We start from the raw sequence: 13,121 nt of genomic DNA, 5'->3' as shown, positions 1-13,121 counted from the left end.
GGGATACCGCCCAGTGGTGAACCTGAAGGCTTTGAACAGGTTCATAGCAGAGGAGCATTTCAAAATGGAGGGCTTCCATATGGTGAAGGATCTGGCAGAGTCCAGAGATTGGATGGCAAAGATAGACTTGAAAGATGCTTACTTTCTAGTACCAGTGATGAAGGATCACCAGAAATTCCTCCAATTCCAGTGGCAGGGGTGCACTTATCAGTTTCACTGCCTACCATTCGGCCTGTCCTGTGCCCCCTGGACATTTACAAAGCTGATGAAGCCAGTAGTGGCCTTCCTAAGGGAAAGAGGAATCAGACTTATAATTTATCTAGACGATATCTTGGTGCTTTGCAACAGCAGGGAGACTTTACTCAGTCAGTTGAGCTTGACGAAGGACTTGTTTCAGTGCTTGGGCCTCACCATCAACCTCAAGAAGTCCCAGTTATAACCAACACAAGAGATAGCGTTTCTAGGCCTGCACCTTTCAACGCTCTCCATGCAGGTCTCACTACCTACAGAGAAGATCAACAAGATAAAACAGGAGGCCAGGGGGCTACTCTCCAAGACAGAAACCTCTGTATAGAGACTAGCAGCATTTGTGTGTATGACAGTGGCAGCAAAGCAAGCAATTCGAATGAGTCCTCTTTACCATCAGCACTTGCAGGCTCTGATAAACAGAGTATTGCCAATGGCAAGATCGTTACCATCAAATGGTCGAAGTTTCTGTAGAGGCCAAGCAAGAGTTGGTGTGGTAGGCTCAAGAAGCTCAGACATTCAATGCCACTCCACTGGTGACACCCCCACCAGAGCTGATAATAGAATCAGATGCCTCCTGTCAGGGTTGAGGGGCAACTCTGAAGGGCCAGGAATTGACAACAGGGGATTGTGGTCAGTGAGCGAGCAGGGCAGGCACATCAACTGCCTGGAATTGTTAGTGGCAACTTTAGCAGTAAAAGCATTTACCAAGAGTCAACAGAATGTCACAATCCTTCTGAGGACAGACAATATACCAACCAGGGCTTACATCAACCACTTTGGGGGGACACATTCACACCCCATGAATGCATTGGCAATGGATCTATGAAAATGGTGCATAGAGAGACAGATTTTCCTGGTAGCAGAGCACCTACCAGGAGTGAACAATCTCATTGCAGACACAGAGTCCAGAACGGTGAGGGACAGGTGCAATTGGATGATTCATCCTCATCTGTTCTCCCAGATCAACAAGAAGTTTGGCCCGCTGGAGGTGGACCTATTTGCATCTCGGCTGACCCACCAACTGGATCGCTACTTCAGCTGGAGGCCGGATACAGCAGCAGAGGCAACGGATGCTTTTACCAAGAGCTGGAGCCAGTTTCAGGGCTTTGCCAATCCTCCATGGTGCCTGCTGTTGCCAACACTGGCGAAGATTCAGAGAGAGAAGGCCAAGGTGGTGGTAGTGGCACCATAGTGGAGGACTCAGCCTTGGTATCCTCTCCTTCTACATCTCCTGATCGAGATTCCACTTCTTATTCCAACTCAGGAGAATATAGTGATATCACCAACCCAGCAGGAGTTCATCATGCCAGCTGGAGTTCCTCAACTAGTCGTCTGGCCATTGTCAGGAATCAGTGGAGATCAGGAGGTCTTTCAGAAGAAGCTTCAAGACTTCTGGCATCCTCCTGGAGGAACAAGACAAAATCAACACTGATATGAGTCTCTATTCAAACAGTGGGATAGCTGGTGTCAGGAACGGAACCGAGATCCCATTAGGGGTCCTATAGCTGATATCATGAACTTTCTCACCGGTTTGTTTGAACAAGGATATCAATACCGGTCTTAACAGTGGCAGCTGTAAGTTGTGGATCCTCATATAAAATGGTGGAGTGTTCCAGAACCCTAGAGAATGAGAACATTTACAATTATACAGTTAGTACCAATGTATGTCAGTAAATGACACTACAGTACTCTCTCAATTATTTAACCTCCTTGATACCAAAACATAATCAAATATTAATTAAAGTCCATTCAGAGCTGTAAAATTACTCTAATAGAATGCTAACCTTACACAAAATACTCTAATAAAACGATCATTTCTATACTCTTCAGGTAACTGAGTGTTCAGATAATGATAATCAAGGGAACGCTGTAAACGGAATAATATATAAGTACATATTGGAATTACAGTAAACTGCCTTAGTGTGATATGTGAACATGAAGAGAGCCATGTTGCATGCAGGCTGGGTGGGGGAGAGGGGTGTAAATACCAAAATTGTATGCCAACTACTGTAACAACAAGTATCCATGTTGCCTCCAGTGTATAAAAAGACTAAAGAGGAAAATCCCTCAGTAACACACTAGGTTTGTTCATCATTATGTTTATTGTCATGCTATGATGGATCGGCACTCGACTACAATTGTTCAACCTTAATAATTCCTCTGGTAATATGGAAAACTTCTAAACTTATTAAGTTATGATGTCACATTTGAGTCCATAAAATGAAACAAGTCATCCAGTTGAAAGATCAGCTAGAAACCAGTCACCCTAGGTCTGGAAAACATTTTTTTGAATTTTTGTAAGAGTATTATATGCCTTCATTTACACTCAATATAATAAACTTGCTGTCAATCTACTTCGTAAAACCTCAAATTTTTCACAACTTGCAATGCAAAAGGTGACACAAAATTGTATAACTTAACATGTTTGCTGTAGCCTGTAGTGTTACTACATATGTATGAATAAGATTACATGTATGTTGTACATATATGGCTACAGTTATCATCCATGGATAACAGCAGCAAGCTTAACATATTCATATGTCACAGCTTGTAACTCTGGCATGTATGATGGGACATTTCAGTACCTTATAAGGACAAATAGTCAATTAGTAACTGTTACTCATAATCACTTACACTAAACTCCTACGACATGTTTATATAAACTAAAGTGTACCATAGTACATACCTAATAAGGAAAAATAGGACCATGCAGTTCCTTATTTGTCAATATTCTACACTACACATTTATTATAAATAGCTACTACAACTTAACTAATAAGAAGAAGCAGGAAGACAAGAAAAAAAACTCAAGCTTCGGAGGAAAGAAAACAACAGGAGCAGGATCCTGACAAGTTGTATATGTAGCGGAACTTATTGGACTATAGCTCAATAACAAGCTTCTAGTAACTGTCTTCATTCTACTCTAACTGGTCTAGCTACCAGACATTATCACCTACAACAACAGTTATGAACATCATTACACAACTTGTCATACTGACACTGTCACTACTACTGGTCAATGCTGATCTACACTGTACCAGTCTCTACAAGGACTTCAAACGCAAGTGTATTCCATCAATGATCACTATTAGAAGTTGCTGTGACCTTGACACCTTCACACCATCTCCTGGAGTATACAAGATGAGTACAAGAACGTTTGGTACTGCTGATGTCTACTGTGACACAAGAACTGATGGTGGAGGATGGATTGTGATAGCAAGAAACAAGAGGCGTAGTTCAGTAGACTTTAATAAGAACTGGACTGACTATGAGAAAGGATTTGGAGATCTCAAGACTGAATTCTGGTATGGATTGGAAGCAATTCACTGCTTTACAGAGAGTGGCCAATGGGAGATGAGAGTGGATTATCAAAATTATGACAAGACCTGGTCCTACCTCCACTACAATCAGTTCAGTGTAGGAAGTGCCAGTAAAGAATACCCATTGACTGTTGGAGGGTTTACTGGAGAAGGTACTGATCTGTTCAAGCCCCACAATGGATACAAATTCAGTACTCCAGATAATGACAATGATATCTGGTCAGGTGGTAACAAAAACTGTGCAGCTAATTCTAGGAGTGGATGGTGGCACTATGCCTGCTACCGTATCAACACCAACTCACAAATACCTAATGTACATGGCAATGTACTCTTCACTGAGATGAAAATCCGTCCCAAGGATTGTATCACTCACTAATTCATACTCACACTTCATTGTGACAGATACAACACTACACATATCACTATACACATCATACACTCTAGTATGGTAAATTGTGTGATACAAGTACACTGTACAATTGCTTTAATATTTTTGATTACAGTACAGGATATAAAAGGGGTAATTGAACAGAATTTAATTTACCATAGTAGGATATGATAAGAGGGTGGCTACAGCTGACATCATCATATGTTTACAGTGAAGAAGCTCTTGCTTAAAAGTTTACACATTAAACCACATGTACCAACATAAAAGAATAGCAGCAGGATTGATTAACTGTGGCTAAAGTGTATTTTGACCATTTCAGTATGTGGAGTAATGGAAAGTAGCAACGCGGGTTGTAAGTTACGGATAACTAATAAGAGTATGAACTTTACATGACTAACAGCTTACTTGTATAGTACTAACCTAGATGCGTATGTAGTGAATATGGTAGTGCTGAAATAATTATTTGGAAAAAATGCATTAATTATTACAACAATAGTTTAACCATACGTACGTGCATGAGTAGCTAGCATTGTTCTTCTCTATGGTAATGCATCACGTGCTTGACAACCACTCACAGATACATGTTTGGAGGAATATCCCACTTGTGGCCATGGAATTCTCTGGAGCATGGCTTTTTGTGCACCCGCACATGTTTTTTTATGTAACCTACAGGTATCTTCAGCCACATATGTGTGAAGTTATAAATGGACATACTGTAGCTCAATATGTTCAAATGTTTAAAGGTGGCTTCATTGCTACAATAAGTTGGCCATCTATGCCACAAAGCAACATTACACTGGTTTCTACAGCATGGCTGCTTCATGAAGTACTCATCAGCCAATGAAGATTGTGTGACAAAGTAGCAGCAATGACTGTTACGATATACTTCTTTTCCAAAATACCTTAAACATTGCACAATTTGGTAAAACCTGTGTGTTTCATTGTTTCCTTTAATAAGGTTTGATGCAACATTCTATGGTATCAGCTTGATAGGTTCATGACTTAAGGGAAAGCATACCAAGCCATACAAGTGCTAATTTACTTCCTGTTCATGATGTAATATATAACTCATCGTATTTTATTGCATTATGCCACAAAATGGCAAACTTGTAGTGAGATAATTGTAAACAAAATGATGGTAATACTATAAGATTATACAGTTTTACTCATAAGGTGTCTCACATCATCATTTGGTAGTGAAAAGAACTGTTTTATAAAGTTTCATCCTGTACAAATTGTGAACAGCAGTCAACAGCTGCATCAGCCACTGGAATGTAATGCTGTCACAATTGTATCACTGACAAGAACTTGAAGAAAACAAGCCTGTTCAGTTGATTAATAGTGTACAATGGGTAGCACTGCTTTTCTTGTGGCTACATTTCCTTGCACTTTGTGCTGTAGCATTACCTTAGAGCATTTAGGCCATTTACTTGGCTTAAAATATCCATCCAAACATAATTATAATTAATTCCACAATTAAATGATTCCAAGTTGTTGTAGTAGGCTGTAATGAAGTAAGAATTGTTAACTATCCGACCACAACATTATGTAAAAAGGCATCAAATGTTTGTCACACTTGTGTGGCTTGGCATACTGCCCTTTTAAATCTAAGCATGATCACCATGCTCCCAGTGACATTGCTGATCTAACATAGTGACCACACCCTTTTATGGTCAAACTACTAATTTTATACATAGTGATCAAGCATGACGACCATGCCTATAGTTGTACTTGTAGTGATTGAAAACATTGACCAAGCCCCGTTAATTACGATGGAGGCATCCAACATGCCCTTTAAAGAAATGTCAATTCTCACAGAGCTTTGCTGTAATACCATCATTCATCTCTCTTGCTTCACTACTTTTTATCACTTGGATCCCTAAATCGATATTTTTAAAAATGCAAGAGACTCTGGGATGTGTGATATTTCAACCACTGTATGCATATGCTTTATGTTCACTGTGCTATTCATCATAACTTCAGCTAGATTATACCAACTATTTTAGTAGTAGAGTGGCTAAGCAACAAATTTTGATGAAATCGTTCACTTTGTGATAAAAGCACCAAAGTTTCTGTGGCAGTTGAGTAAGGTATACTAAATCATTTGAGATATGGTGCCACATCAAACTCATTGCCTTAGGGCATGTTTTGAACTTTTAAACCAGGTTATAAGCCTGCTTCTAGCTGGTCAGAAACCATACAAGTGCATTCAAAATCTTCATTTCTTGCTTAAATCACATGGAAGTATTTCAAATTTATAGATGCAATCAGCTTCAAGATGTGGTAAAATAAAGTGTTTGTAAACACTTCTAATCAAGCCAATATTTCAGTGTTAAAAGTACAGGCACAATCCAATAGAAATAATACATTGCAATCTATGGCTTCACATACCATGACCCTCCGTGCTTCTTAACATGGTAAGCTAATGAATGACCTGAATGTACACCTCCCTTGATTAGATATGACTATCCCTTGTTCATCTATGCAGATGAAAAATTTCAGCATATTTTCTATGGGACACTTTTATGGCTTCCCAGATACATTTTCTATTGATTTACTTGTCAGGTTCTTTGAGCGTGATATGATTGGTGATTTTAATGGCACTGTATCTAATATAAAATTGTATGAAGTAAGCAAATGTTGTACCAAGTTTGGTGATTTTATCAAAAAGTGAACGATTTTTTTGCTTATATATATTAGCCACTCTACTATACTGAATTCCAAAGTAGGAATTTAGCTATGCTATAATACCATCATTCATCTCTTGTTTTACTTCTTTTTATCACTTGGATCCCCACTTTCATTTAAATTTAAACAAACTGACTTGTTCAGTTTTTTTTTTTGCTATTTTTTTTTGCTATACACATGTGACTGTTCTATTAGGGTGACTGCTGTATTAGAGTATCTCAAGTCAGCCTCTATATAGCCTACCAAGACTGAGGTATGGTTACTATTCATTGGTGCTGTTATTATCAATATGTACAACTAAATGGCAATTAAAATAAATAAATTTAAAAAAAACAATCCTATATCTGGCCACCTGTAAGTGTTTTTCTTAATGCTATAATGATGAAGCACTGAAACTAGAGGTGAGGTATGAATGATGATGGTATGCATTACAACATAGCTTACAGATAGCTCCATGGGAAATCCCTACTTTGGCATTGAACAAAATAATTGTAAGAACATGTCGATTTAGGGATTTTCCTACTGGTCTATACTGTAATATTGGTCATCATTCATATTTACTTGTTTCACAATCTTGGATCCATACTTCATTTTTACACTAAATATGACCATGATGGCATAACCGTGTGTCTGGGTGTCTGTCCAATACCCACGTGAGCAAACAAGACCTTCATTCAATGAATAAAAGTTGTTTATGTACTGTATTGAAGGTTAGCTGCCGTGTTTACTTCAATGGTGTGTGGCTGGTTACTATAATCGTGTATAACAGTTTAATGGGGGCTAGCCTATGTACTGTAACAGGCATATAACAACAACACAACAGGCCTCATATGCTACCAGGAATGCCATATCCTTTTTATTTGAAAGGGGGCATGTCCCATCTGTATGCGTAGAAAATTTATGAGCAGCTATTAGGCTTTGCCTAAAGTTATACACAATTACGTTTTATTCCGACTCACTTTGCAGCCAACATTACAAGTTTCAATTTGATTTGCAACATTTTCTCTGGGAAGAATTCTTAACCATTTACTCCACACTTTTCAAGTGAAATCTCACTTCATGGCCATCTCTTTAATTAGTAAGGCCAACTCAATGGTGCAACAAGTTTATGCCATTTCATTTCATTATTAATATGAATATGATGCTACTAAGCTTAAGGCCAGAAACTACAATATACATACTATGGAACTAAACATATGCATTTGCATTGAAACTAACACAGTATGTGACCCTATTTTGGAAAACCATACATTTGGGCACATGCAAAATTTGTGGGAATGCTCAATTAAAAATTTCAGCAATTTTTTTTTTAAACTAATTTTTTTTACATATTCTGATAAAGCAACTATTAAGCCTTCTTGCTGTGAAATTTTACACCCATAGCTTCTTTTATCTAGGAGATATACTCATTTATATCAGACCATGTAGTAGTTTCACAATGCATGGGACACTAATTAACTTACAAATTGGGTGATTTGTTCATTCCCAAAACCAAACATTTTCTCTTGTCTTTAGACATAATACAAGTAATTTAATTGAGGAAAAGCACAAAGACACATGATTAAACTCTCAAGGATCTCTTTTCATCCATTTTAGATTGTAAAATTGGAGATTTTTATCAACAAAGTAATTTGTCATCAATTTGTCCCACCTGATCACTATACAGTTCTATAAACTGACAATGAAAAGTTAGTTTGTTATGTATAAGAGAGTAAATTTACCATATCTTTGGAATGCTCCATTGTATCATCACAAAATTTTCACACAAGGTGATAACCACTCAGTGCTTCATTGTACGTAGCTATAAAAAAGAAAATTGGCCAATGTGCACAAATGTATGGTTTTCCAAAATAGGGTCACATATCGGCGGCTTAGTAGGCTATATGAAAGCCAATGCGTAATTTACTATACAATTTGTTTATAACTTGACTACACACATTAGCACCTATCCATTGTATTTTAGTGGTGGGGTAGGCCTAGGGGTGATCAAAGACAGACCGTAAACAGAAGTGTCCCTGTTCTGCACCTGTACAGGTTAAACATGTACAGCTGGTACACTAACACATTTTTACAGATGTATATATATGTACATAATAATTATACTGTATACATACGAATTTTTGAGGTACCTAATTTTTGTGGATTAATGTATTTCAGGATCTTTGTGGTTTTGTATTCGCAGATCACTCATTTTTCTCTTATTGTATAGGATAAAACTTATTCTGAGAATTTTTAATTTCTGAGGTTGAAAAATTTGCAGACAGCCCAGCAGCCACAAAATCCGAATTATGGCAAAATCCACAAAAATTATGTCCCTTGAAAATTTGTACGTATACAGTAACTAGTTGTAGACATGAACATTATTGTATACTGGGGCTGAAACAATCATGGGTTTCTACTATTTGAGTACTCTCTAGCGTAAATGATCGAGTACTAACAAAAATTAGCTAATTTAAGTCATACACATAATAAAATACCACAACAGTTTACAAATTTTCAGGTAGCAACAATGATACACTCACTGTACTACAGTACCTGTGCAAAATATTCTTAACAAATGAAGTGTGTTAAATTCTGCAAATTTAATCTGTACAGCCTTCACAGTATCACTCCTAGCTAACAAAACATCACATGAGCTAAGTTACATGATCTGAACAAGTACTTGTACCAATTTTACTATCCGAGTACCAAAATCCTTTACTACTATATTACTAGTACATGATCGTGATCGAGTATTTGTAGTATTTGTTTCAGCTGTATTGTATACTATAGTTTACTATAGTTTACTAGGGGTGGATTGTATAATTATTGTGACAACACGATACATCTGATCTGATAAAATAATACATTTTGTGTCATCTACATTAATTTTTAATGATTACAACTTTTAGCATTAATCTATGCTAAGCATTGACTACTTTTCTTGTCCCAAAACGCTAGTTGCAAGTTCTACTGGTGACCTTACAATGACAGCAAGGAGGTAGGCCAGTAATGAAGGAATTGAGATACTTTAATAAAGCAGTCAAACACTCTAATATAGCAGTCATTTTACTATACAAAATCTTTGCATACATACTAGCAACTTTTGAGACTATATGAACACAACACAATAGATACTCAGTTATCTGACTATCCTTGTATTAGACTAAAGTACTCAGATAATCAGTGAATTTGTTCACATACTGTAAATTAAGCTCACTGATTATAAAAACCATTCAATTATTCCAATAGAACTTACACTTAATTGCTGGAAATGAAACACTGCCTGGTACTTACTTGCTTGCTGGTAATTGAACAGTAATTATATACAGAGGTTTTCTTGATAACTGGACTTTTGTGTAAGCATACACTGTGCTATAGTATTTGTGACCGGCTCTGCAAAAACCTGTCTTATAGCCTTTTCAAAGTTTCAAGTTTGAGCAATCATAACTCCTAATGGAATTTACCTATAGGCTTTAAACTTTCCCAGCTAATAGCAGTATGTAAGGGCTATGTTCATGCCACGTTTCAATTTGATGTCTTGTTCATACGTCAGATTATGAGTGGTCAATTTATACAATCGGAAAGCCTTTAAGACAGGTTTTCACAAAGCCGGTCACATTTTCTATGATATCATTATCCAGCTGTATAGCATATAGTGGAATAACTCAGAAGTAAATTGTTTTCCACATAGGCACAAGCCAAATATTGGGGGAAAGATATTCCTGGAAGGCAGTTACATTTTACTGTTATTCCACATGCTGCTACATATACATACGTACAGCTGATTGGCCAACTACAGATTCATATTTGCTACAGAAACTGATGTACTATAGCAATGTTTAGCTACCATGCATATAGGCCATGAAGTGGACAGTAAGAAAAAGAACTGTTTCCTCCTGTATTTATCTTGGCATAACAGCACAATGACTTTTCTAGTGTTAGTACTTTACTTGCAATTGATACATTAATACTGTATCTTCATGATCATTAACTAGCTTTGAGTCATGGGAGTCATCATGTGACCACACAATCATTGGTAATTAACACTACATAATAATATGAATATTATAGGCATACTAAAACCATCACCTACACATTAAAGTAATTACCCCTGTAGCTGGCCTGTTATAGTGGCTATGTTAAGTGTCCAATACTTCCCAAGTTTAAAAAAAACGCAAGGTGCATTTCATCATTAATACTTGAAAGACCGTCACCATGTCAACTGTACGTCCTTACTTGTAAGATGCTCCTTATTAATACCCCATTCCACACCATGCCATGCAGCAAATACATGTAATAATGAGTGCACAATTTACAGATAGCTTAAAACGTATACAGTAAAAAAATATACTAGAATTGCAGTGATCAAGCAAGCATATAGATCTTATGTGACTAGCTAATTATAATAAGTAAACTGTTATAGCTGCTATGTTTAAACCAGTGGGTGCTCCATTGGTTGGGAATATCAATGCATCAACTATGTGTCAGTAGAACAAAAATTACTAGTCACAGAGCTTATACTGGAAGCTTTAGCAAGATGTATTGTACACATTGTAGAAATCCCTAGAGCATAGAAAACACTGGCTGAGGCCCAACAATTTTGCAATGTCAGCCCACCTTGTGTTGTTATGCTGAGATAGACTGGCCTGGCTTGGCATAGCACTAACTGATTAGATCACAATTTATTCTGAAGGTTAGAAGGCAATGTAATAAGACCACTTCATTATAGTAACCACACCAAGTAGGCCCCAAACACATCTAAGGTGTACTCATAATAATTAGTCATTAAAAAGACCACCTCATTATAATGACCATGTCAAATAAATCCCAAACATAGATAAGGTGTGCTTTACAGGGGCGGATCTAGGATTTCAGAAGGGGGGGTGCTAACAATTGTTCGTTGGCTAAGAAAAGCGAAACTGGTTACATCTAGCTATAGTGTGCGAAGCACACTCAGCATGCAGAACATGCTCTATCTAGGGGGGTCTGGGGCATTCCCCTACAGAAAATGTTTACAAATTTAGCCTATTCAGTATTAATATTTTGACTGAAAAATGATTCCACTTTGTTTAAAAGATTCACAATGCTTTCACAATGTTTGTAATTAAAGCATTATGATTCACCTAGGTGTAATAATGTTGAAACGACACCATTATTCCAAAACAGTTGTAACAGCTACTAGCTGCATGTCATATACGGCCACAGCCAGTAACTAAAAATATATTCTTTACAAGAACAGGAAGGAGAAGGATGCAGCCACACATATGATCAATACTTTCCATTAATTTTGTGTTGAAATACCTTAATTTAGTGGTACATTAAATTTAGCAATTTTAGAGTTTGGTTTTTTCATTGGTAATTGATTGCATCAATTCACAAATTAATAAAATTTATATGCTGAATTCATCAATATACAAGACAGCTAAATTTATAGTGTATTGCTTGGCTTAAGGTATAGCTAGTGTGCTTTACAGTCTCATGGCTCAAACTATAATGTCCAAACAGTAACAATGAAGGGAGGGCTTGAGAGGGCAAGTGTACACTCACCATGCAGTGTGTAGAGTACAAACACGTAGAATTTTCCAGCTAGGGGAGATGCTCCTTTGGGAAATTTTTGGAATATAGCTATCACAAGATTGAAACTGAAAGCTATTTTTAACCGCATACTCTATTGTACTGATAGATTTTGGGGGTACAAGATGGATGAGTTCAGTTGTAAGCAATTTTAGAAAAACAGGACTATACTTTTAATTGCTATTGGGTTATAAGGAAATACATAATAGTGGATTGTCAAAGACATACACAAGATTGGATGTTAAGGTCATTGTAGAGATTTAAAATGCATACAAAAATAACTTCAACTTTGTAGTGTATATAACCACAGACTGTTCTGTTACTATTTCAATCTGACTTTTTACAACTATATGTAGGCATGCGGCTATTATGCTCCAAAAATCGAGCATTATGTTTTTGAGCAGTGCTCAAAAAATCACCTATTATGCTTTGGAGAATTGCCCATTATTCCCAAAATTATGCCCCCATAATTGGCTAATAATGCCAGTATATTGCAGTATCAGACCATTTTCATTGATGTTTAAGCTTTAAATAGTCTCAAATTCTTTAGCTAGTTGCTGTATTAGAGTATTTCATGTCAACGTGACTGCTTTTTTAGAGTAAATAACACTCAGTGACTGTTCTATTAGAGTTTCTGACTGCTCTATTAGAGTATCTCGATCTTTTTTAACGGAATGTGCAGTCTGAAGATTTTCCTACTGTTGAAGCTTTATAATCACCTCAAAATGCTAGCATAATTCCTGATTCCCACACATACCCATTATGCTCGAAATTATGCCGGCATAATCGCCGCATCCCTAACTATATGGCCCCATCACCATATTAACATTTTACAACCAGAGTCCCAAAATCACTTACATATACAACTAGTTTTTGGCCACAACTAACCCCCTTAAGGCCCCTATATATATTCGGTGATT

General features: G+C 37.0%; 1 protein-coding gene across 1 annotated transcript; it reads left to right on the top strand.

Annotated features, from left to right (window-relative positions):
* Window positions 1-3,041: 3,041 nt before the first annotated feature.
* LOC136252493 (ryncolin-2-like) lies at window positions 3,042-4,093 on the top strand. The gene has a single exon (XM_066044929.1). The coding sequence runs from the start codon at window positions 3,217-3,219 to the stop codon at window positions 3,943-3,945; it is 729 nt and encodes a 242-aa protein (XP_065901001.1). The 5' UTR covers window positions 3,042-3,216; the 3' UTR covers window positions 3,946-4,093.
* The last annotated feature ends 9,028 nt before the right edge of the window (window positions 4,094-13,121 follow it).

Source organism: Dysidea avara, chromosome 4 (genome assembly GCF_963678975.1).
Source record: "Dysidea avara chromosome 4, odDysAvar1.4, whole genome shotgun sequence".
Taxonomy (NCBI): domain Eukaryota; kingdom Metazoa; phylum Porifera; class Demospongiae; order Dictyoceratida; family Dysideidae; genus Dysidea; species Dysidea avara.
This window is presented reverse-complemented; position numbering and strand designations above follow the sequence as displayed.

What these genes read in the sequence shown, in the direction of transcription:
- LOC136252493 (XM_066044929.1), top strand. Translation starts at nt 3,217, where the DNA reads ATGAACATCATTACACAACTTGTCATACTGACACTGTCACTACTACTG.